General features: G+C 42.6%; 1 protein-coding gene and 1 long non-coding RNA gene across 4 annotated transcripts; one reads left to right on the forward strand and one right to left on the reverse strand.

Moving 5' to 3' along the window:
* Positions 1 to 3,518: 3,518 nt before the first annotated feature.
* On the reverse strand, positions 3,519 to 5,840 carry LOC124089337 (uncharacterized). 3 transcript variants are annotated; one of them, XR_009226254.1, is made up of 4 exons: positions 5,737 to 5,840; positions 5,185 to 5,405; positions 4,763 to 4,967; positions 3,519 to 3,652 (listed from the first exon to the last, which is right to left on the reverse strand). It is a non-coding gene; the product is annotated as an uncharacterized LOC124089337 (long non-coding RNA). The 3 variants fall into 3 exon arrangements; XR_006850713.2 differs by having other exon boundaries at positions 5,185 to 5,783; XR_006850712.2 differs by having other exon boundaries at positions 4,763 to 4,927; positions 5,185 to 5,778.
* A 185-nt stretch (positions 5,841 to 6,025) lies between these two features.
* Fzd4 (frizzled class receptor 4) lies at positions 6,026 to 15,306 on the forward strand. Its single transcript, XM_046439345.2, has 2 exons — positions 6,026 to 6,660; positions 8,907 to 15,306. Exons 1-2 carry the CDS (start codon positions 6,376 to 6,378, stop codon positions 10,233 to 10,235), a joined length of 1,614 nt encoding a protein of 537 aa, XP_046295301.1. The 5' UTR covers positions 6,026 to 6,375; the 3' UTR covers positions 10,236 to 15,306.
* The last annotated feature ends 10,947 nt before the right edge of the window (positions 15,307 to 26,253 follow it).

The raw sequence follows: 26,253 nt of genomic DNA on the forward strand, positions 1-26,253 counted from the left end.
GTTAGTAACCACATAGGGAAGGGAATTCTGAGAAAGATAGTTCCAGTCTTGCTACATTGACACAGTACAAATACCCTGATTCTGTTCCTTGTAGGTTGGCATTCACACACACAATTCTTTTAGCTTAAGTTCCAGATGAAATTCAACATTTAAATCATGCTTTCAGTTCACACAATACAACTGTGGCTCACAACTGAAAACATGCTATCTCTATCCCCAGGAGAAGACATAACATCTTTGGATGGTATTCATTCTTTTTTTATTATTATTATTCCAAGCAAAATCACTCTCTCCTTTGATAACTTAATTCTGTTCTGGTTACATGTTGCTGAAAAACAAACCAATTTATACTTAAAGACATCAAATAATAATAATCATGGATTGTGTGTGGCAGGAATCTGGAAAGGGTACAGCAAGGATGGTTCTATGCTCCAGGATGTATGTGCAGTGATGATTGAAAAAACAGGAACAGCTGGAGCCAAAGCACCTACTTTCAAGATGGCTTCTTTACTTCTGGAACTGTCTTGGGCTGTCTGAAAAACTAGTTCATCTTGGGAACATTATATAGGAAGTCTGCAGGTGACCTCTCCTGTATAGTGCCTTAGAGAAGTTGGGCTACTTAAAAGGATGCTCAGATCTCCAAAGTAAGTTTTCCAGGAGACAAGTAGAAACTGGATGGCCTTTTATGATATACCTTTAAAGTCACTTAGTGTCATTTGGTTCTGTTGTTTTCTATTGGTTGGAGAATTCATAGCTCTTCCAGATTCAAGAAGAGGGAACAAACTCTGCCTTTCAATGGGGGGAATGTCAAAGAATTTGAGGCCATGTTTTGAAAACTACCTCCTTGTCTAGTCTAATTCATGTTTTCACATTATGTAGTTGGTTCACTCTTTGATCATTATGTAGCATCCTTTTGATTCCTGTTCATTTCTCATCAGAAAATTACATGTTGAAAGTGTTGCCTCTTAGAGATTATTTCATATGCCTTCTTCCCATTGCTTCCCTGAGTCTCTGGAAAACTTACATACATACCCCTCAAAGATAAGTTCACGGTCCATTTTTTCCTACAAACTTACCAAGAAGTGATTCACTGACTTAAAATTCCTTGGCTTGAGATCTATCTCATGGCATATCTGATTCTCAATGGCTTCAGATGACAATGAGATGAGTGGTTGATTAGCCAATAAACCGTGATAAGAGATTATCTTCTGTTGATTCACAAAGTAGAGAAACTCATTTGCCTCTGAATCAAAGGGTGATTTTAGCCAAAAATATTGTTCTACTGAAAAGTGTTTAAGAATAGGCATTGTAAATTTAAAAAAATACATAAAGAAGAAGATAAATGATTGGCAAAACATGACTTCAGAAGAAAGCTGAAAGCTGTGAACCAGGCTTTAACTTATGATCTAACTGGATGTGTTTTGGTGGTTGCCTATACCCAGCCCATAATGAAGACTCTCTTCTGAAAAAGCAGATCACTTATCACTTACAACATTCATTTATTTATTCAACAAATAACTACTAAGTGCCTTCAATGGTCCGGTTCTATTCTGATCAGGAGCACAATGGAGAACAGGACAAAGCCTCTGACCTCAAAGGTAATGAAACAGACAAAGAATAAACAAGAACCTTATAATGTAGAACCTTATGTACACTAGGGGGAGAATGGGGCGAGTCCAAAGAAAAAGTACTTGCCTTAAAGAACTTGTTTCACTTTTGGTCTCATGTTCATCTTCCCCAGTGTGACTAAAAGCTTCTTGAAGGCAGAAACCATCTTTTATAAGTCTGCATACCTGCAGTGACACATCTGCAACAATCCATCTCTAGACATCAGCTAATGGCTTGTCAAATACTGAAACAAAATGAGGTAGTGGAGGTAGAAAGTGTGTCTTCATTAATTTTTGCCTCCCACAGAGGTCTTGGTTTCTCATCTGTGTGTTAAACCATCACTACCTTCTTATGCTTGCTGAATATATGGGTAGGAGGAACTACTGGACTTTGATTCCTTGACATCAAGATCTCAGTGGTGATGATGCTTCCCTCCTGACTAGTAGTACAATGGACTAAGAGACTTTGGCTCTGCCAGTTAAATAGTTGTCACTTAGCCTTTTGGGATGTTTGATTCCTCAACTTGGAGCCAGATCAGTGTTCCCTTCCACCTTCTTCAGTAGACATGGTTTTGTTTTATAACTAGTTTGGGTGCAGGGGAAGACGAAGCACCCAGACTATTTATAAACTGATAGGATGTGGCTTGGCATTTCCCTATGGTTCTGTTGTTTTCAGTAAATTCACAATACTTACGGGGTTTTAGTACCAGCAAAATTTTCCCTCAAAAACCAAACAGGGTAATAATAAACTACTTTCTTGCATTTTCTATCAAGACAACTCTTTGTGAGTTCTAAATGTTCTGCCTAGATTCAAAGAAGCTGGTTTCTTCATGAGTGGTTGAAATAAGACTTTTCTTGGAAGCTACTGAATATGGATTAGTTGGATTGTTTCACAGGAAATAAAAAGCAGGCTCTGGGGTGACCACTTCAACACTTAATTGGGTTAGCAAAGAACTGCAAATGAGAGGTTTCCTTTAGGAGGGAAAGGATGTTTACAGCTCCCACCCCCTTAGGTGATGGAGTTTAACCTAAACTCTAGTCTTTAAATGCAGCCTTTAATTTAGGAACCATTACAAGAATCTATTAGAGCAGAAAATGTCAGGTTGAAAAATTAACACATCACAGGAGTTAATTAGAACCCGGCCCCTCATTAGATGCAAATAGAGAGCCCTCCAACTGGCCAACAGCCGCTGAAGTCATGTTTGTGGCAGCTCCAAACTGGCTGCATCTTTACCACTCCCGGCTGGACCAAGGAAACTGCCCTGCACTAGGGCCAGAGCCACTAGGGGCCCAGGCCAGGGCTTTAGGTTAACTGAAGGTTCCATTCACACGTCACTATCTTTTCCTCTCAGAAATGCTGTGCATGTCACTGTAACAAAGACAAACATGCCATGCCTGTCACCAGGGGCAGTTGTGGACTGAGTAAACCACTCCATGAGAGGGGGGCTGAAGGGGCTCCAGGCTATTCAGACTTAGCCCTAAGTTGTGGTCTTTGTTTTCTTTCCACATTCAGACTGAAATGTGATTCCCCTGGCTTTCTTTTTTGGAAAATACCTAGAAAGAAAAGCTGTTGACAGGAAAAGCTTCTGACAGGGAAGGGGCTTCTTCAAGTGTTCTCATAGGAGACAGTTGCTCCAAACATGCTGAGGCAGGGATGCCAGGCCTAGAAGGAGGTCAGGATCACAAAAGGGTCATCTTTACCTGTGGATTAGGCTAGGTGTTAAGCAGTTTCCTCTATGAGAGCAGTAACACACACACAGTTTAGGGCCAGGTCCATTTGCATCTGAGCCTTCTCCACCACTTACTATGTGATCTTGGGTAAATTGCTTGACCTCTCAAAACATATCTTCTCAGGTTGTGAGAAATAAATGAAATGAATGTAAGTCATGGAACACAGTGCTTGGCTCAGAGTCAGGGTTCTACATGAGTTCTCTTTTATTTTTATTGAGTTGGTAATAGCATTCTTTCACTCAGCACTCATGATGTCTTCTCTGTGTGCCCTGTGTGAGGAGCAGGTCCTCCTCTTGACTGCGGAGAGTTCATTCCTTCATAAACCATACACATGTGCCTTTAGCAGGGAGCATGCCTCCCTCCCCTTCCTGCTCTAGGAGAAGGGCCAATTTCACACTAACTGCTTTGTTCAATGGCTCAGAATTCTGCAGGTCAGCCCCGTTGAGTAGCCCTCCAAACTCAGCTACCTCCACCTGTGATTTACCCACAATTCTCTATCTGCACATTTACCACACTGATGGTAAATGTAATAAACAAACATTACTGATGTTTGTTTATTCTTTGTCTCCTGTGTGATCCTAGAGGATGGGGATCGGGTATTTATTTAATCTCTTCACTTGATATGTTCATCTCTGTAGCCCAAATAATTAATAGATAATTTGCTCTGTTCATCTGGTTATCTATTCTTCTGTGTAGGCTAATGGTCTCATGTGGTCTAATGGTCTAATGGTCTCAGCATAAGTGCTTCAAGCCAAAGATTCAACCTTACTGCTGAGTACATTGATATCCACATGGGGACTTTTTCTGGGGAAATAATGTTGATTTCCTTCTTTGAAGGGCTTCCATTGGGCCATGATCTGGTTGGTCCTGTCATTTTCTCTTACTTTGGTTCTAGCCTCAGTTTGCTAATCTCCTTAAGGGGCTGATATACAGCCTCCTTCACAGGGAGGTTATGACCATGACCACAGACCTGCGAATTAGTTCTAGGCACAAAGCCAAACACCAAATGAAGTTGATTACATTCTTGCCCTCAGTCAAGTTGAGTTGGTAATATAAGAAAACTAAAAATATACGACAAAATATGAGCACTACATTAATGGTGCATTCCTCCAATTTATACCTACTCCCTGCTACGTGCCAAGAATCAGCTGAAATGGGAGGGTATAAAAAGCCCCAGGAAAACAGTGGCAAGTGTTGAACAAAAAGGTCTCAGGAAGAGGGTAGAAATCCCTCTACCCATATCCTCAGACCTGGGCTGCCAGAGATGTCTTTAACACGTCTGGAAAGTAGGAGGTTGTCCTATAACTGACCTTGTCTAGTGGTCCCAGAAGAAAACAAAACCCAAAACCCAACAATAACCAAGTTATTCAGCATTTACTATTGTGCCATTTACTATGTGCCAGACATTGTGCAAAATGACTTACAGGCGTTATCTCAGTTAACTCTCTCAACAACTGTGTGAGGTAGACATGAACTTCCCTCAGAAGTTGGCCAGATGTTAGTTTGAGGCTTGGAGAGGCACAGTTGCTCCACCACAGTCAGGCAACAAGTAAACGGTTTAGGAATCCACCTGCTGGGAGTTTCACCGGCTAACGGTAAAGCAGAGAGAGGGTAGAGCACACAAAGCCCCTGAGGTTGAGAATGCAAAAGGAAAGTTAAATGGGTACCCAGGTCGCAAGATCTCCAGATCCCCAGAACCACACAGAAGCAGGATAAGAAAGAAAGGAGCGCAGGTTGAAGGGAAGTAGGGCCAGGAGGCTGGGGAAGGGAGAGTCCTGGTGCTTGTGCTTCTTGCCCCCAGCACACAGGTCAAGCCTCCCCCCTCCCGCCCTCTCACCATCCCAACCTTATTTAGAAACCGTGTCCCCAAGACAGGAAGGGCGGCGGGCCGAGCAGCACGGAGCGTCCCGGTCTCATTTCCTTTTGAATCCCCCTGTGGAATTTCATTTCATACGGTGAGGAAATCGGAGCGCGAGACCGTCGGCTGGGCGGCTGGTCGGCTGCTCCGGGACGCCTCCCCCTTTCGCGGCTGGAGACAGGCAGCTCCCGAACCAGGTTGGGCCGAGTCTGGGGCGGGAAGAGGGGGGCCCAGCTCCAATCACAGCTAGTTGGGAGTGAAAATAGCTGCGAACTCGCGTTGTACCAGGCACCGTGCTACGCGTTTTACGCGTCATCGCTAATCCTCCCAAGTCACTTTAAGGACAAGGAACCTGACGCCAAGAGGTTGGACAATTTGTTCAAGGTCACACAACCTAGATTTAAAGCCACAATCTGTGCAAATCCAAATCCTGTGTTCTTTGTGCACGTTTTTATGCTTGACGGGGAGGTGGGCCAAGGGTCAAGGTGACAGCTGGAAGGAGGGCAAGAAAGGGGGCATCGAGGCGACCTCACTTCTCACCTGGGACAGAGGGAGCGAGTTGGCTGGGCCAGAGCTACTAGGTTCGTAGCCGCCTGGCCCCAGCACGCCTCCGGGTGGGAGGAAAACGAGCGCCGGGAAGCTGGCGGGGCGGGGCGGGGCGGGGCGGGGCGGTCCGGGGAGCGAGGGAGAATCGGAGAAGGGGGGCTGTGGGCTGAGGCCTGACCCTTCCAGTGGGAGAGCCACCCCGCCCCAACCCCGCCCCTCTCTGCCTGGGACGCCACCCCATTGGAGAGGCTCTCTGTCCGTCTCGCCTCGCCACCGCCCAGAGAATCTCCAGGGCTGCGAAGGGCTGGGGTTGTGAGAGCGGCGCGGCGCAGAGTGCTGGCGGGCTTCGCTGAGACGCCGAGCAGACTTCGCGGTCGCCAGGTTATGGGCTAGCTGCCTGAAGCCATGACCCTCGCAGTCTGTCCCTCGGTCTCAGCCTCGGGCGTCTGATACCCCACACAGACGCGCGCAGCTGCCTAAGAGGCGGCTACTGCCCCCTCATCGCCCTTGGCGCCTTATCACACTCTCTTCCCCAGAGCTGGGAGCAGCGCGGGCAGCCGGCGCCCCCGTGCAAACTGGGGGTGTCTGCTGGAGCAGCCCCCGCCGCCGCCACTGCTGCCCCGGGCTCTGGCCATGGCCTGGCGGGGCGCAGGGCCGAGCGTCCCGGGGGCACCCGGAGGTGTCGGGCTCAGTCTGGGGCTGCTGCTGCAGTTGCTCCTACTGCTGGGGCGGGCACGGAGTTTCGGGGACGAGGAGGAGCGGCGTTGCGACCCCATCCGCATCTCCATGTGCCAGAACCTCGGCTACAACGTGACCAAGATGCCCAACCTGGTGGGGCACGAGCTGCAGACGGACGCCGAGCTCCAACTGACAACTTTCACGCCGCTGATTCAGTACGGCTGCTCCAGCCAGCTGCAGGTGGGCGTCCCTAACCCCCACCCCTGGCGTGACCCTTTGGGCAGAGATGCCCCAAACTCCCCCGGTAGAGCTCATGCTAAATCGAGACCCCTGTCCCCTTTCAAGCCTGAGGGTTACAAAACTCCTGGAAAAGTGATTTCCAACCCCACTACCACTTTTCTGTCCCTACTTAGGGACTGGAAGCCAAAACGTTGTGTAAGTCATTTGGCCTGAGAAAGAACCCACTCTTACACCCCGCCCTTCCGTTTTTCTCCCCTGCCCACCCATGTCTGGCCAAGCCCCTAACCCCAGTGGAGCTGAGGGTTATCTTTGCCAAGGATTCCAGCCACTGCTCGGTGGGCGAGTCCTAGGCAGAGGAGCCAAATGGAGTTAAGACTTGGAAGGAGAGATAAGAAGACAGGAACTTCTCCTCCCTTCCCTGTCCCTCACGGACCTTCTTTCTCTCCTTATTTTGGGGAATGAGTTATTAAATAAAATACTACGGCCCGTTTGCTGCGGAATGACCCCTCCTTGCGTCGTCCCTCTGGTTTTAGAGGTCATACAGGAAGGAGTTAGTTGGGTTGACTTGAGTTCTTTCTCATCCTCAGGGTTGAAGTAAGATTTAGTGTTTGAAAGGAGAGACGGAGTTCCAGAAGTTAGCTTGTAGATTGGAAGATTTTTTTTTTTTTGCAGTCATTAAAATTTTTTAAACTTATGTAATGTGTAATGACAGAAATTGTCTTAGAATAATAAGTGAAGAAAGAATATGCATATGTAGGGTAATTGTAATCTTACAACAACCAATTCATTATGGGGAAAGACTGAAAGGAAAATTTAAAAACTTAACATTCATTGGTTTTTGGTTGAGAAGACTGAGTGATTTTTAGAAATTTAGAAAAGAAAGCAGTTGAGGGGGAAAAAATAGAGATTAGTTGTCCAGGCTAAAAGCTTCAGAAATCTATGGTTCTGGCTGCAACTTCTGAGAGATAAGAAACAGACATACAGCTTACTTACTAGCTGCATGTTTTTACATAGGTCATTTTAAAAAGTTGGATTGTGGTTTTGGAAAGATGGATGGGATTAGACCTGTTCCTGGTGGAATATCCCTTTGGAAATTTCAGAACTTTAGAACTAGGTTATAAAAGCTTAAGAAATGATCCTCTAGCTCTCAGTTTGGAAACAGCACATATCCTGACATCAGTGGCAATTTTGTTGGAGAAACAGCTTTTGCAGGGATATATATTTTTAATTACATGTATTCTGGGGAAGCAGCCAAGCTGTTTTGAAGGACAGGCCAGGATCCCTTTACATGCTGGAAAATAGTTACTTGTAACTCTAGACTTCATAGACAACATCTGTAAGGAGCCAAGGAGACTGTTTATCAATGCTGGAGGAATTGAGGACAGCAACTGGACTCTCCCCTGCTGGTATTGCAGTTTCAGGGACTTAACATTTACATTTTCCTATTGTGCTTTATTACTATTCATTGAGTAAACCCTAGCCAAACAAATCCCCAGTGACCAGAGACCTCAATCTATCTTATCCTTGGGTCTAACAGTGTCTCTGTTGGTATATTTTCATTTTCAATATGGGACTGATTTTTAAAAATGTAAAGAATAAAATAGAGGAAAAGAGAATATTAACAAGATATGTGTGTGTATAAATATATTTACATTACATTTATTTTTTTCTTTAATATTTTTGTTGTTGTTGTAGATGGACACAATACCTTTACTTTATTTTTATGTGGTGCTGAGGATCCAACCCAGTGTCTCATGCGTGCCCGGCGGGCACTTTACCACTGAGCTATAACCCTAGCCCACATTATTTTTATTTTTGAGGTGTTGAAAAAATGAGGACAAAAAGTGAGCACCCCATCACTTAAATAAATGAATTATTTTATTAGACTCTTCAACTTTTTCAAATAGTAGCTAAAAAGGAGAGGGAGATTGAAAACCAGTTTTTAAAAGTTTATTTTCTTAAGGGTTATGATGTGAAAAGGGATTATATAATTCTTAAGACCCTTCTTATTTATGTATTTATTTATTTAATGTTCCTCTGGACAGGACTACTAGAGCCAAACTAAGTGTATAAAAGTGATGGATTATTAGGCACCCTTGTTTGAGGGCAGAGTAAACAGACTCATAGTAGGCTGGTTTAAAAGTAGATATATATACATTGCTTGGAAGCATTCACTCAACTTTGTGCAAGCATTTGGCCAAACTTCCAAGTCATTGTTTTCTTTGTTCATTTCGTTACTTTTCCAGTTCTTCCTTTGTTCGGTTTATGTGCCAATGTGCACAGAGAAGATCAACATCCCCATCGGCCCATGTGGCGGTATGTGTCTTTCTGTCAAGAGACGCTGTGAACCGGTCCTGAAGGAATTTGGATTTGCCTGGCCAGAGAGCCTAAATTGCAGCAAATTCCCACCACAGAACGACCACAATCACATGTGCATGGAAGGGCCAGGTGACGAAGAGGTGCCCTTACCTCACAAAACCCCTGTACAGCCTGGGGAGGAGTGTCACTCCGTGGGAACCAATTCAGATCAGTATATTTGGGTGAAAAGGAGCCTGAACTGCGTTCTTAAGTGTGGCTACGATGCTGGTTTATACAGCCGCTCAGCCAAGGAGTTCACTGATACCTGGATGGCGGTGTGGGCCAGCCTGTGCTTCATCTCCACTGCCTTCACCGTGCTGACCTTTCTGATTGATTCTTCCAGGTTTTCTTACCCTGAGCGCCCCATCATATTTCTCAGTATGTGCTATAATATTTATAGCATTGCTTATATTGTCAGGCTGACTGTAGGCCGGGAAAGGATATCCTGCGATTTTGAAGAGGCAGCAGAACCCGTTCTTATCCAAGAAGGACTTAAGAACACAGGATGTGCAATAATTTTCTTGCTGATGTACTTTTTTGGAATGGCCAGCTCCATTTGGTGGGTTATTCTGACACTCACTTGGTTTTTGGCAGCAGGACTCAAATGGGGTCATGAAGCCATTGAAATGCACAGCTCTTATTTCCACATTGCAGCCTGGGCCATCCCAGCAGTGAAGACTATTGTCATCTTGATTATGAGATTGGTGGATGCCGATGAACTGACTGGCCTGTGCTATGTTGGGAATCAAAACCTTGATGCCCTCACTGGCTTTGTGGTGGCCCCTCTCTTCACTTATTTGGTGATTGGAACTTTGTTCATTGCTGCAGGTTTGGTGGCCTTATTCAAAATTCGGTCAAATCTTCAAAAGGATGGGACAAAGACAGACAAATTGGAAAGACTGATGGTCAAGATTGGGGTCTTCTCAGTACTGTATACCGTTCCTGCAACGTGTGTGATTGCCTGTTATTTCTATGAAATCTCTAATTGGGCAATCTTTCGGTATTCTGCAGATGACTCCAATATGGCTGTTGAAATGTTGAAAATTTTTATGTCTTTGCTTGTGGGCATCACTTCAGGCATGTGGATCTGGTCTGCCAAAACGCTTCACACGTGGCAGAAGTGTTCCAACAGATTGGTGAATTCTGGGAAGGTAAAGAGAGAGAAGAGAGGGAATGGTTGGGTGAAGCCTGGGAAAGGCAATGAAACTGTGGTGTAAGGCTTAGCCAGCCTCCACACTTTCTTCATCTTGAAGTGGGGTTGTCAGCATTTCTGTGGAAGTGCAACTAAAAGTTTTATGTGGTGAATCTCAGTTTGAACAAACTAGCAACACTTAAGAGATCCCCATCAACCCACCACCCCTCACCCCCCACCCCAGCATCATAAAAAGCAGTGATCTTGCTGCAGACTTTGAAATTATCCAAAATGGAAAAGCCAGTTAGAGGCTTGCAAAGCTGTGAAAAATCAAGATGTTGATCACTTTAGCAGGTTGCAGCTTGGAGCATGGAGGTCCTGCCTAGATCCAAAAAGTCCAGGGTGATGCTGTTTTTCTCTACTGGGTGGGATTTGAGTGTGAGTTGGTAACTTGCAGGGAGAAAGATTAATTTTTAAATCCTTTTAAATTCTAAATACTAACTAGGTCTTTCAGATAGCAAAGTGATCTATAAACACTGGAAATGCTGGGTTCAGAGAAGTGTTACAAGAGTTTTATAGTTTGGCTGATCTAACATAAACATCTGTGGTGCACTGTCTTCTGTTTAGAACTTTGTAGATTGCACTCCCAAGAGGTGGTGTCAAAATCTTCCAGTGCCTTTGTCATAAAACAGAATTGTTTGAACAAACAAAAGTACTGAACTAACACACACAAGGTATCCAGTGGATTTTTCTTCTCTTTCTCTCTTTAAATTTCAACATCTCTGTTCTAGGCTGCTGCTGTTTTCTTCGTTTTACACTAATGACCCCCCAAAAGTTATTTTTATAGGAATATTTGCACTGCAGCATGCCTAATGAGGAGAAAAGGAAGGGTGATTCACGTTCTGACAATCACTTAATTCAGAGGAAAAATGAGATTTACTAGGTTGACTTACCTTAGCAACCCCAGAGACCTCTTGCATTGAGCAATGAGGACTTAATATATTTTTACTTTGTGTGATTGCATCTGTGCAGACGCCAGTCTGGAAGAGCTAAAATGTTAAATTTCTTGGCAACTTTGCATTCACACAGATTAACTGTGTAATTTGTGTGTGTCAATTACAATTAAAAGCGCATTCTTGGACCATGACATAGTATACTCAACTGACTTTAAAACTATGGTCAACTGCATTCTTAGAATGATAGTGCCTTTTTTCCTTGGCATAGGAATGTTATCAGAGTCTGGTCTACTTACCACCATGGAGACTTATTCAGTTTTGTAAAGGGAACTAAGGACAGCTAATCCAACTACTTGGTGCATAATTGTTCCTTAGTAATTGGCAAAGGCTCCTTATAAGATTTCATTGGAGGCAGTGTGGCCTGGAGTATTTATATGGTGCTTAATGAATCTCCAGAATGCCAGCCAGGAGCTGGATTGGTTAGCAGGGAATAAAGTGTAGACCATATGAAATGAACTGCAAACCCTAACAGCACAGGTCTTAATTGCCTTTTGCAGAGGTATCCAGAGCTTTTAAAATTTATGCTTTACGTTTCTCACAAGGGGGCACCCCCTAGCAACCTATCAAAAATTCCAGTTCTTTTAAAATTGTTAACTGGCCTTTCTCTTAACTCGCCTTAGGCCTTCTAATCACCAGATCCGGGACAATTTGTTGTCAGTGTCACAGGTTGCTCTTCTTATAACTCATACATGATGTTTTGCTTCAGCAACTGCTTTGCAATGACTCATTTATTAATCCATGCCTTTTAAAAGGTCATTTTTCTTTTTCTATTGCACTCTAAGTTCAGAAACATTTCTAGGGACTCAAATTCCAAATAGGTAATCGAACTCTGAAAATAAGCATGGCTTTTTTGTTTGAGCTTTATACCAATGGTTTGATGTTTCCCTTCCTTCTTTGTTTTTGTGTATAATTGAGCAGTCTGAGATCCAGATGAGCATAAAGTGCATTATGTGTTTGGAAGAGAAAGTCTTGAGACTTTTTAGATAGAAACTTTGTGGGCCTGGGTGGCCCCTGCTGCTTCATGTGATCTGAGTACCTAGGTTGGACTTCGGGTTAGAGCTATAGGAGCATGAGAACTGATCCCGGGAAGGGCCAGTGTAATTTCATCTGATTGCATTGCCTAATGTAAAATGTGAACTCCGTGCTGCTTGCAGATAGTTCCCATAGCTGTCCAGGGCCCTGGAGCATGCACCCAGGGGCAGAGCCTGCCCTTACTCACGCTCTGCTCTGGTGTCTGGGGAGTTGTGCAGACATTCTGGCCCAGGGAAAAGAAGGACCATGCAGTGGGGGGACTGGCCTTAGTGTTAGAGTAGAGGGGTTTGTTATGTAGTATTCTTTGTAACACTTCAGTGATTTTTGTGACCAAGACAGAACCTAGCAGAGGGATGGGCAATATTGGTCAAAGATTAAATAATAATCCTAACAATAAAAGGGCACTTAGGTGAACCTGTACTACTGAGTTCTGGAGTAGTGTCCTGACAACGTTTTGCAGTTTCACTGTCAATTCAACAAATCTCTTGCCTTCTCAGGAGAAGGCACATTTGATCAGAAGTAGCCATAGGTGCAGACTGGATTAGTAGTGTTGGCAATGCAACAGGGTTATAGGCCTTTCCTTTCACATTCCAGACAATGGAGTGTTTACAGTTTCAGGAAAGGAACTCTGTGACTGAGGAGTCAGTTACCAACAAACTTCAAGTGACTCCGTTGCCTCTTAAATTGATATTTGTTTAAAAAATAAAGGTCAATTATCAGCACATTTATTGAGTGCCAACTGTGTGTAAAGCCCTGTGTTAGGCACTTGGGGATGTCCTGGGAGATAGGCTGTGTTTGTCTAAGGGATGTATTAGGGTGGGGATGCACTTGGGTCTGCTAAACTTTGCTATTGGTTTTTTGAAGGACTTGGGGCCTCTGGAATTCACATCTGTTTTACTGTTTCCTTCCCACAAACCTCTTCTTGGGTCCTTCTACCTTTAACATATCTCTTATCCGTTCCCAAGATTCCTTCCAAATCAATTACAGGGGTTTTGACAAAAAGCATCAACTTTGCTTCATGACAATTTCCATAGAAATCCCCAAGGAAGACTCAGAATAGGCTACAAGGAAACAAGCTCCTGCACTAATATAATTTTGGGGGTAGGCAAGTCAGAGCTCTGGGTGCTCCCTGGGATTTGTGTAGAAATATTTGAAGACGGTGTCTTGCTAGAGGAAAAGTTAGATTTATTTTTCTTTCTCTGAAATTTAGTATAATAGGTATGCTTGTAGCTTTCTACAAAAATCCCTCAGTCTCCAGAGATTTTATTAAACAGGGCCAAGGGCACCTCTGTCCAACCTCATCTCTGGCAGACTCCTTTCTTTGGCTTATGCAGGCTAAACCTCAGGGCAGAGGAACATGGAGTAGGGTAGAACTGGCCAGAACCATCCGGTTGAACTACTTGGTTGATTCAGATCCTTTTTCCTTAATGGAGACCCATTTCCTGTTCACTGAGACTGCTTCTGAACTGGCGGCTTGCTTAGGGGCCTGAAACCGGAGAAGGGGTGACACTTTTCATTTCCTTAACACGCTTTCTGACTTTCCTTTCCCTGGTCATTCCTTCACCTGCACTTCTGCATTAGATGCTGAATTGTGATTCTATTCAACAACCCCAGCTCTATGTCTCTGGACCCCTTCGGCCTCCTGGTTATAAAATTAAGTTCTTTTTGTGATAGAACCAGGCTGGAACCTGACGACACAAAGATGAACTCAACACACTCACCCTGAAGGGACAGGCTCAGTTTAAAAAGATTTTGCCAGGAAGGTGCAATCTTTGGCAGCAGTTAGGAAAGGGAGCCACGTAGGGCTGGAGATGTGGCTCAGTGGTAGAATGCACAAAGTGAAGCATAAGACCCCGGGGTTGATCCCCAGTGTTGGGGGGAAAAAAGAAAAGGAGCCAGAGCACAGATTTTGGAAGGAGCCTTTTAAAATCTTTCTACATCCTGAATTTCATTCTGTGATGGAAGGCACTGGATAGAGTTGCTATTCCAGCCTATCATATAAGTCTGACAGTTCTCCATGTCCCTTTATTGTACTTGAGTTCAGAGTCCCTGTCTAGGTTTGCATCATATCTGGCAAAGGACCTGGGTTATCATTTTTCCTCCATGGCTAGGTCACAGATCTTGGAAACTACTATGAGAGCATTTTGCTCCTACCTGGAAACAGATCCTAGAAGCTTAAATAATGGATTTTTGTTTCACTGTAGCCTGGATAGAGGTTTTCTGTTGCTGCCTCTTGCCATACATATGTGCAGTAATAGCATGCTTGACAGTACCAGGAGGGAAGTGAGCCACAGATGCCCCTCATATGCCTCTTCCCTCGCTAGCCTAGTTGCCTTGATAGTTGCCTGTTTCTGCTTTACCTATTTCCTTTCTTTGCATCAGCAAATTCCTAGTATTCATCCAGGCAATTTATAGAGGGCCTTTTGGGGGTCCTGTATGAGCCATATCCTCAAAGCTTTTGTACCTCCTTGATCTCCGATAATATTCAGTCCATGACCACTGTCATACCCCATAAGGCTTCTGAAAAGGGTGAAAGCAGCTCTGTCCCACAAAGGTTTGTTCCATCTTCCCTCCCAGGTGGTGAAAAGTTTCCAAATCCTGTTAATAGGCTTAGACTCTGACTTGGCTGTGTTTTGGAAGGGGTAAGCTGCTTTCTAGAGCTCTCCCAGTGAGGCATGTCGGTGGTTCTGAATTTCTTCTACCTCACAGGGTGTTGTGAGGCTTTAGAAGGTCTAAGCATGAAGACCCTTTGAGTTCTTCATAAGAAAGATGTTAACTGCTATACCTAACCTGCTTTGTGCAGCAGTCAAGCTAGTTGGTCTGGGGCCTTTTCTTGGATCCTTATGCCACCCCACAGCTCCAGAAACCTGGAGGCCAACCTGGGGGATTTTCAGATGTTCCATATAGAGGTACCTATATATGTAACTCCTTCTACACTTTCCCTGAAAGAATTGCTGAATTTCAAAGGAAATGGACCCTGCTTTTAAGGATGTACAAAAGTATGTCTGCATTGATGTCTGTACTGTAAATTTCTAATTTATCACTGTACAAAAAAAACCTTTGCTATTTAATTTTTGTATTAAAGGAAAATAAAGTTTTGTTTATTAAGTGGTGTGTGATTTGGCATGTTACTGAAGTGTGTTGTGGCCCCTGGGGAGCACACATACTCAGCAATGAGAAATAGAGGATCCCGTTTGCAGGACAGATTGAGAAATGCTTTCCGAGAGCTTCTTTGTTTCTTTTTTTTGCTAGTGCTATTTTTTCCCCTCTGGGATTTCTCCTGGGTCAGCAAACCCCCACAATCCAAGGTCAACAGAATTTATCACCACTGTGGTCATGAGTAGCACTCAAGTGGATCACATGATGCTTTGGATGTAACTGTAGCTCTCAAGTTGTTATCCCGATGACACCTTTCTTGGCATTTTGAGGGGTGGCCATCTTTACCTTCCCAGTCCCATTGACTTAATTTGGTGGTCAGGAAAGTTTTCTTATCACCACTGTGGCGTCAATCTTCCAAAAAAGGAAGTCTCTCCCCAACCCTATTTAAATTTCTTTTAACTTTGAATTTTTAACATTTTTTTTTTCTGGCACACAATTGTTCTGTTTCATGTAATAGACATGGATAAGTTACATCGTTAGTCAAGAAAATGTCTTCCTTAGCTAATTTTATAAGTTGGGTGGTCTATGTCCCTATATCCAGAAAAGTCATCAGACAAAACACAATTAAAGCAATTATCAGGAGGTTGTCATAGGATCCAATAATATTGTGGACCACACAGAGAGGGAAGGAGGGCCACTGCCATTGGAGATATCTGCTGATGTCCCAAATGAGATCAACTCTCTTGGTTGGCTTTTAAATTGCTTCCCACCCTTCAGCTCCACTTGAATACCATTCGTCTTAGGTGAGTAAAAGCCCAGTGTACAAGGATTTGCAATACTACTCTCCTTATCTACAGATTGCTATTGTACTTTTATCTCAAACCCTAACTGAAGGGAGGCATGTAATTTAAATTCTCTTCCCTATAAGACAGACTGTGTTTCTCGTTCCGTTACCTACTCATTAAGTAGTTATGAAGTTAAGGAAAAGTCAACACAATCTGGAATGAATTCATAATAATCCCTTGCACTTGTAGAAACACTTTCCCAATAGAAAATGCTTCACACAATTTTCTTTTATTCTGTTGGCATTTCTGAAGTAAGGCAAGCCTTATCTGCCTTTAGAGAGGAGAAGCCAAGACTTACAGAGGGCAAGGGTAACCCAAAGGGGAGTTAGTAGGTTGGGTAGTCAGAGCTTCTGATTCCTAGCTCAGAGTTTTGTTTTTATTTTACACAGGATTTCATTTTGTTTTCATTTTACATTCCTAAGGGTTGCACTATGTCCCTCTGAAAGTTATGTTGAAGCCCTAATCCTCAATACCTGTGAATGTGACCTTATTTGGAAAATAGGGTCATTGCAGATGTAATTAAGTTAAAATGAGCTCATACTAGATTAGGGTGGGTCCTAATCCAATAAATGGTATCCATCTAATGAGAGGGAAATTTAGACACAGACACAGGAAAATGCCATGTGAAGGCAGAGGTTGAAGTTACACAGCTGCAGACCAAACAAGAAACCCCAAGGACAGCTGGAAGACAGGCATAGAGGAGTCTTCCCTGGAGCCTCCAGAAGGAGCCAACCTCGATTTCAGACTTCTAGCCTCCAGAACTGTGCAAGAATAAATTTCTGTTGTCTTAAGTCACCCAGTTTGTGATAGTTTGTTATGGAGACCCTAACTAATACATGTTCAATTCCTTTGATTTCTTTAGTGCAAGTAGTTCATTGAGAGTGGGTAAATACTTTGGCAGACATCTCTCTCAATAATAAGAACTGACCATGAGCTTCTATTTTTTAAGGATTATGTGGTATAATCACTATAGTAAATATCATTATCGTAAACTGGACACCTCTAGAGTAAGCCCCATGATCCCTGACACAACTTGTTTGAACTCTTGGCTGATTTCCCACCTACCCATTCCCCAACAGAATCTCTATGTGCAGGGCCAAGACCCTAACTGGAATGTGGCCCAAGGGTTTTTTAGCATTTCTGCCCTGAGAACTGATTTTTTCTCTTTCCCGTTTTAGCTTTCACAAGCAATCATAATTTTAAAGTTGAGCTGACTCTTGACTAAAGAGGTCAGCCTTGCCTCCTGTTTTTAGAGGTTCTGTGAACGGAAATAAACTACACTGGGAGAGGGATTTGTCCTCTCCTCAGCTTTCCTTTGCAATGCAGCTGAGTTGGTAGTACTGGGAGCATCTCACTAAATGTCCTGACAATCTATTAGACCTGCAAAGATTTAGTCCAAAAGGTTTTCCAAGTGGATCTTGGCATCACCTGAAATTGCTAAGGACCACTCTGTCCTCTTCCTTCCGTCTCTTTGATCCTAAGCCTAAGAGACCCATGAATTATTTCATCAGCCTTCATGGTGAAGGATTCCAACTTCTTAAATTCCCCAGAGAGAGAATTCAATATCAAATGTATTAACGTTTCTCATCAATTGCCTGATTTTCATTAGTTTCCTATCTGGTTTCCTGTTAGCATCTATAGGGAAGTTTTAAATTCTTTCTGTGAAGAAGTTTAGTCTGAAATAAACCTACAATAGGACAAAGAACATACAGATTTTATTGTGTGCCTAAGTGTGAGAACCACACACACATTCAATTCGAGATGCAAAGGGTGGCAGAGGTGCGGGGGCAAAATAGTTGAACCTTCTATAGAGCTTAACAAAGATGTAGGGATTGGGCCCTCCAGTGGGAAGGAAGGGGATGCAGATGATGGAAGGTTATGGAAGAGAATATACATGGCCCATGAGCAAGCGTTGCCTTCTTAATGTGGATGAAGTCTCCCAGGTCACCGCCTTCTGAGGCAATCTCTATCTGGCCTAGGTGCCACACCTCCAATCTCTCTTTCCTCTGGGGATCTTCGCTAGGCAGAAAGAAGGGATGTCAGATGGAAAATGCTGTGCCTATCTCCTCTGTTTACTAATAAAGCTAGATATAAATTTATTTTAAGGTTAGCTTTTCAGAGCTATTGCATGTGTCTGCAGAGGTCCGCAGTTTCTCTGAATAACCAACTTGATGTATGCCTAAGAAACACATTTGGGGTGGGATACTTGGATCTCCCTCACACCTAATCCTATTTTCACCCAAGAGCGTGCTTAATCTCATGGTTAGCCCACATTATCAATGCCTTTCTATTTAAGAGATTAAATGATTGGCTATCTAAATTTCCCCAAATGCCTGAGGATTATATCATTTCACTTGATATGAGGTCAATGGCTACAGTATAAAGGCATGAGATAGAATTGATAAGTCACATAGAAGAACCTGTCCTGGTTTTCATTATTTTCCTCTCACCTCTTGCCCATGCATATGTACTTTTCCCCTCTGCCTGGAATGTTCTTTCTGTCTTTCTTCAGCTAGGTTACATTTCTTCTTCCTTCAGGGCTGAAGTCTGTGTGGCCTCTTCTGGGAAAACTTCCCTGAGTCTTCTGATTGTCACTTCCTGCCTCCTTTCCTTCTCACTACTGGTTGGTTTAAGCCTCTGCACCTTTGGCTCTGGGAGTGTGGCTGCACTGTTTACAATGGTCTCTGAAGGAGTCTGTTTCCCTTCCTGAGCTCCCTGGCCACCTGGTGCTGCTTCTTGTTGTGTCTCCACAGCCTGGCACAGAGCACTAGTTTCAGGAAGATTTGAGGAAGGAAGAAAGAAAGGAAGGGACAGAGGAAGAGAAGACAGGATGAATATAAAGAGAGGAATGGAATAAAGACGAAAAGTAGGCAGGGAGGGAGAGTGTTACCTTGTTAGGTAGGGCACTGAGGATCTTTGGTGACAAATGTGGATAGCAGAGGAAAGAAATCAAAGGTGACGATAGCTATTGGTTTGGCAGGGCTTTCTGGAAAGATCCTAGGGCACTAATCTCAGAACATTCTCCAGCCTCAAAGATAGATAAGAGAGTGATCACTCACCCAATAAGTTGTCTCTCTTCTCTCTTTTATTTTCTCCTTCCCCACAACAAATAATCACTGAAGTCTACTGCATATATGACACTAGAGTGGGCTAAGGAAGGAAAGAGGGAAAAATGTTAAAAGGACTTGTCTGACTCACACAATTTTCAAGGAGAGAGTAGGGAAGAAGAAAAAGAGGAAAAATGTGGATCACAGAGACCATTACTCTTTTAAGACTTGATCTACTCCTCACAGCTGCCCTCTAAATTCAATATGTAAAATATAAAAACTAGGACTTATTCATGATGTGCCATTGGAGATACTTTTAATATTTTTTAAGTGTTTTATTTTGGAGATACTTAATCATTATATTCAGTTAACTGCTTCCAATTGTGTGAGTGTGTGTGTGTGTGTGTGTGTATATATATATATATATATTTTTTTTTTTTTTTGAGGGAGAGTGGTTAAGGGAGAATGAACCCAGTGGTACTCTACTACTAAACTATACCCCCATCTCTTTTTTATTTTTCTTTTATTTTGAGATAGGGTCTCTTTAAGTTTCCAATGATCCTCCTGCCTCAGCCTCCTGAGTAGCTGGGATTACAAGCATGTGCCATGGCACCCGGCTCAGTTGAACATCTCTTCTAGGCATATGTGTTGTTTTATAATAATTGCACCCTGTAGGGCATTTATGTAGGCAGGTCTCCCTTGTCTCCTCTGAACTTTCTACTTTTGCTACTCCCAGTCATAATTCTAGAAATTCAAAGAGATTGTTCTGTAAAAGAGGTCCATGGTCAGTAGTCCTCCTTTCCCCAAAGTGAAAGAGATAAATGTGTGAATAAACGTGGCCATGAGTTGCCCTGAGGGAGGTGTGGGGCAGCAAGTTATTTCAGTGTAACAGGAGCCTAAGATTCTTGCAGTGGGAGGGAAGGTGGGCTGAGGCCAAGTTACAAAAGGCCTTGGAAGCCATATTCTCTCCTGTGCTTGGCACAGGAACGCCAGCAAGAGGTTGAAAATAAGAAGGCTCGTGTCCATGTTGGTGTCTTTACCAACGTGGCTTTTTTGGTTTTTCTCTGGCTGTTGGTGGACTGTGGGCTGGAAAGAAGGCAGGCTGGAGGCATGGATGAGAGCCACTAGGGCCTGAATAAAGGAGGCAGCAGAGATATGGAAACAAGGGGGAATTTTTTCAGAGAAAACACAACAGGCTGTGTCCTCTGTGGCCCTGTTCAATGAGCCAAATCTTTATTTCTAAAATGTACTCTAGTGTTTCAGAGGCAAGGAGTTCTGCTTTCTCTGTACATCTGATACAGCACACCCTCACATGACTAACTTCAGATAAATAGCACACAGGCCTGAGCCCATGGCTGCACTGACCAAACACTGCTGGACTCTTGGGTTTGCCTGCATTAAGACTCTTCAGGCTAGTCCAGGATCAGTAGGACATCGAATGGTAGTGGAAGGAACAGAGCCATTGTAATAGAGGGCAGTGTTCAGTCATTTATGGAGTGCTAAGGCACCCACCAGCTTGTTGGCACTAAGAGTTTTCTACCATGACTTATGTCGTGATGTAGCTGAAACAATTCCATCATAAAGGCTTAATTTTGTAGAAACTTAATCTCAGGCATGTCTCCTATCTAGGTTTTCTTTCTTGACACAGTTTTCTTTGATGGCTACTGTTATCAGTAAAAGTCGGTATTGCCTAACAGATCCACTGAAAAAGATATCATAGGCACACACGTTTTTCCTGGTCCTCTTCCCTTTCAATCAGAAATTCTGTATAACATTTTCCACAAGTGAGCAAGAAAACCACTTCCTAGGTTTTTTTTGTCCCCTCCTCCTTTTTTTTTTTTTAAACAACAGACCTTCCTTTTGGATTTACATCAGCATTTAGCTAACTTCCTGAACACTTCACTCATTTCCTGAACTTATTCTGAGGAAGGAAAAACATCCTCCTTCAGAAATAAATGCAAATAATCGCAGAGATTATTTCTATTAAATAAATAGTGTAAACGCAATGGAATTTCCTGTAAGACACACATTTACCACAGATATTTCAACAAAAATCTATTTGTTATGATCCTGTAGGATCCACTGTATTTGCAGGTCCTCTGAAGGAATTATAATCATTTTGTAAGGTAAGTTCTGAACAGTCACAATGCGATGTTTCCTCTAATTAAATATATATATATATATATATATATATATATATATATTTTTTTTTTTTTTTTTTTTTTTTTTTTTTACTGAGAACTTTGAAGAAAGGGAAATGATTTTTAGGTCAGCATTTTTGAAGCGTGTTTTTTTTTTTCAAACAGGATTCTCGTGACACCTAGTGGTGAGTGGAGGCAGAACCGCTCCAAGGCAGAATATTGATTATAATACCGTATCTCAGAAATCAAGAATTTTTGTTTATGTCTTTGCTCAGGAAGAAATATATGCCTTACAAGCGCTTCTTAGTGGCCCTATAGCCTGGGAATCCTGCAAAGTTATGGCAGGGAAACATTTCCCTTTTATGTTTCTGGCCACACTCTCTTCTCTTGACTGATGTCTCTTCCTCTGAGTCCACACATCTCCTAGGGCTAAACTACCCCCATTTAAGAGGGAGTGAAAAATGTGAAGCTGGGCAGAGGACACACATCAATATATCAAGGGAGCAATATTTTCGAAAAGGCCTCCTCTCATTTGGCTGTGTGTTACTGGAGTAGTCTTGTTCTGAGAGTGTGCTTTGTTCTGTGAGTGGTCTTGTTCTGGGAGTGTGTTTCCTTGGCACCTTAAAGACACACTGCTGGCTTACTGCCTGACATTTCTGAGTGCTTTGCAGGGGGCCTGTACTGTTCTCCAGAGTTTTCTGGTGGCTGATTTCTAAGGAGAGAAGTGATAGGGATATCAGAGAAGCCATTGTCCCTCCACATCCACCCCTTCTCAACCCTACTCACAGAACCCTTCGGGAAGAGATGAACAACTGGCTTCCTCACACCATCTCCAGGAACAGACATTGGTCTTCCCAAGAGCAAGGCCGGAAGTGTGGTATCCAAGACCCATGGTCAGGCTCTTCCTCCCTCCCAGATGTACCACCCTATCCTCAGGCTTTGTCTGTGCCCTAGCACCAGCCCTTCACGCCTTTTTGCCCTTCTCTGTAGATAGATGCACATTCTGGTCTCCTCAGACAGAAGACTCCCTCCACATCCCTTCTGCTCATTTTTCAGTCCCTGTGTGCATATTTTATCTTCTAGGAGCCTTTGATGATCCCACTGGGCTGACAGTGCCCTCCTTCATGTCATCTCTGAACCCAGTTGGAAAGTTTGTAGTTACACATGACATTATGTTGCTTTTGTATGTCCTACAGATCTCTGAACTGTTCTTTAGCCCAACACCCTGGCAGCTGTCCATGAGTTCTACAAATACCCAGTGATACCCAGCTCCAACCCTTTGTGGCATTAGACTGTTCAACATGCTTGCAGTGTTTTGATGGGCACACTTTAGGAGTAGGGCAACTAGTTTAAAGGTAGAGTTGACAATCAATTGCAGAACAATTTATTATCCCGAATGACCTCAGCTTTCACCCCCAAGGAACAATCTTCAAGGTTCTGTCTGGTTCTAACATTGTAGGAGTCCATATTTAGGAGAGCCATGATCTAAAATGGGGTTTTTAAAGATACGAAGTCATTGCAGGGTCTCTACAATTGTTTACAAAATTATTTTACACACGCCCATGTCTTTTTTTTCTGGGAAGATGGTCTACACCTTTCACAGAAGGGGTCTGGGATCTCTGAAGAATACATGCCACTGATTAATAATCACTGGACAAAATGGTGATCTTTACTCAATTTCTACTGGGTTGAGAGGAGTTAACACCTTCTTGCATGTTGCAGAAAAAAAAGATTTATAATCTAATAGAATTTTTTCTTCCATGCCCTTTGTTAGGGCAAACCTGCAGGTCCCAGTCTGAGATTTAAAAAGAGACTTTCATCCTGAGAGGCTTTGGGACACATTCTATGTGTGTAGCATTCTTGTCTCCCTCCTTAGGTTCTGAATGCAAGGTGAGGCTGTGACCAGACTCCTATTGCTCAAGATCATGTACTTTTCCCAGGTAGCCCTTTACCTCAGAGGACTGAGTATTCCTTAGGTAAGCTACCAGGCCTTCTCTGGGGACACAACAACATAGAGCCCAAAAGTCCTGCCAGGTGGTGAGCACTGAAATCTCTGGGTAACACCAGAAAACGTACATGTAAAATGTAATTATTGAAAAGTTCCGGCACAGTGTTCTGGGCTATGATGCTTTTCTTTGTTGGTGGGAAATGCCATTTGCATCTACTGTGGCTGTTCTGGTCCTATTTTCATGGGGTGTGCACCTGGGCAGTCATTCAGGGACCCATGCTTAATGCTCTGCTGTTACCATCTTGATATTCTAAATAATTTTTGAACAAATAGTCTCATATTTTTATTTCACATTTGGTTTTCAAATTACGTTGTCCATCCTGAGTGATCGCATAAAGCTGAAGCAGCACCATCAGGGAGAAAGAATATGAGCTTTGGAGTTGATGATTAGGGCTTCATATCCCAGTTCTGTAATTTCATAGCTGCATGAGTTTGGGTAGGTTATTTAACCTCTCTGGGATTCAGTATGTCAAAAGTGGTGATCATTTTTATAATTGTCATGGCAATTAAAAAGTATGTGATATAGTAGTTGGTAATGATTGAGAATGTAAAAGTAATGATTTGTCAAGAAAGAATGAAATACATTAGTGCAAAAAGTAGATCAAAACAAAATGAACAAACAGAAAAGCCAAACACGTAGAGACTTAGGGCTGGGAGGAAGCCTAAAGAAAAGCTCCTGGGTAGAGTTGTTTCACCATGATACATCTTTTTTCTCCATTAAACTTTGAGACCAGGGGCTGAGTTGTAGCTCAGTGGTGGAGCACTCGCCTAGCATGTGCAAGACACTGGGTTCAATGCTCAGCATCAAATGGGAATAAGTAAATAAAATAAAGTTATTGTGTCCAACTACAACTAATATATATATATATATATATATATATATATATATATATATATTTAAAGAAAGAAAACTTTGAGACCAGGTACTGTGTCTAAAAATTTTTTTTATTAGTGCATTATGATTACACATAATAGTAGGATTCATTATACTGTATTTGTACATGCACATAACATACCTTGATCAATCTCCTTCCCCAGTTCCTTCCCTCTCTCTTGCCTCCTCCCTCCCTCTGATCCACTTGCTCTACTCTCCTGTAGTACTCTCTTCTACTACTATTATTTTAATTAGTCCATTAAAATTACATATAACAGCAGATTCACTGTGGTTTATCTGTACATGAACATAGCATTTATTTCATGATAGGACTTTGGCTAGAAACTTAAAAAAGTTTTTTTTTCCCCCAGTACTTCTAGTAAAAAAAAAGAAATATATATATATAAATATATATATATATATATATATATGTATATATATATATATATATATATATATATATATTTCCAGTGCGTAGCATAAGGCCTGTCACAAAATAGATACATAGTAAGCATTTGTTGAAAGAATAAATTAGTTCATTATTTTATAGTGGAGGAAGCTGAAGTGTAGAGATTTTTAGGTGACTTTATGGAGCTTACAAAGCTTGTCCTTGGGTAAAGTCAGGATAGAAGTCCATTCTGATTTTTCGTTTCTCTTTTGAAAAATGATTGGTTATAGCTGGGGGCCCCAGGTGGACCATCCCTTGGAGCTATTAACACATTCTTAATGGCTTGCTGAATTACAATTATCAGATTACCTGGGAAATATGTGAGCCTTTTACATTTGTGCATATTTGTTTCAAGTGAAAAATCAGAAGGGAAGAATAGTCACTGAAGTTCGAAAATACTTGTGGCTGTCTCAGTAAACTTCTGGAAAAAGCAATTCATCAGATCACCTTTGCTGAGCATGCAATCCTGGGACAATTTAGGCTCTTCTTCTTCCTTCTTCAAACCCTCCCATTCATGAGATTATCTGCTGCAAAGCTGATGTCCTGAACGTGATTGATTACCCTGCACTATCTTGGGGGACCTGGGAGTGACCTTCTGCATGCATTTGTAAGGAACCAGCTTGGAAAAAACAGCAAAAAACAAAACAAAAAAAAAACTTGAAGGCATCCTCTAGTTGGCCTGAGATAAGGGGACCTCGGAGTCTTTTTCATTAGCCTGGCAAAACAATCCGAACAATTAAGAATCCATAAGAAAATACTCCCATTTCCAGGAGTTTAAAATATACTTTTCAGCCACTCTGTCACATGATACTATCCCTGTGTAAGACAAACAAATGTTTTGGGAGTGAGGGGAGGAGAAAAAGGGAGGAAAGAAGAGAAGGAAAGGAGATTAGCAGAGAAAGGGAGGAAGGAGAAATGAAGGGGGAGGAGAGGTGGGATGCAGAAAAAAAAAGAGAGGGAGAGACTGAATATATTTGGAAAGAGAAACAGGACAAATATTGACCTGAATGATCCCAGGAGCTAAATCTAATCATCAGAATGAATTAATACAACTCAGCTTTGTTAAACTCAACGGGACATTAATAGTTCTACTCTGAAAAAAGCTGTAGGGTACAGTGAAACAATATGGGTTTGAGTTTGGCTCTCATGCTAATTTGCCATGTGGACATGAATATGTCCCTTCAGTTCCCAGGCCTCAGTTTTCCCATCCAGAAATGGGGGAAATAAAAGGAACAGGACATATGAAAGCAATTTGAAAAATGGAGTGTGACATAAGCAAACACAGTCTCAAATTTACACTCAGGCTGGATCTATTCCACTTAAATCAAAACAGGCTTTGACACACCTACAGCTCTCCTCCTCACAGGCTCAGGGAAGTTTTCTACCTTGTGTTTTTAAAATAAACAAATACGTGAATAATCTAGTGATCTTATTACATCGTTAGGTTCAGATGGACTCATTCCAAATCATGGATACAACACTGAAATCAAAATGTAAAAAGCAAAAGGGCACATGGCTCACCCCCATTGCCCAACTACTTTACTGCAGTGAAAAGGGCAGAGCTAGTTAAGAATGAGATGTTTTAGATTCCAG

Source organism: Marmota monax, unplaced genomic scaffold (genome assembly GCF_021218885.2).
Source record: "Marmota monax isolate L192 unplaced genomic scaffold, Marmota_monax_Labrador192_F-V1.1 WCK01_AAM20220418_F8-fsc00096, whole genome shotgun sequence".
Lineage (NCBI taxonomy): Eukaryota > Metazoa > Chordata > Mammalia > Rodentia > Sciuridae > Marmota > Marmota monax.

What these genes read in the sequence shown, in the direction of transcription:
- Fzd4 (XM_046439345.2), top strand. Translation starts at nt 6,376, where the DNA reads ATGGCCTGGCGGGGCGCAGGGCCGAGCGTCCCGGGGGCACCCGGAGGT. An exon ending in GCTGCTCCAGCCAGCTGCAG is followed by an intron (nt 6,661 to 8,906) that starts GTGGGCGTCCCT and finishes TTACTTTTCCAG; the next exon opens with TTCTTCCTTTGTTCGGTTTA.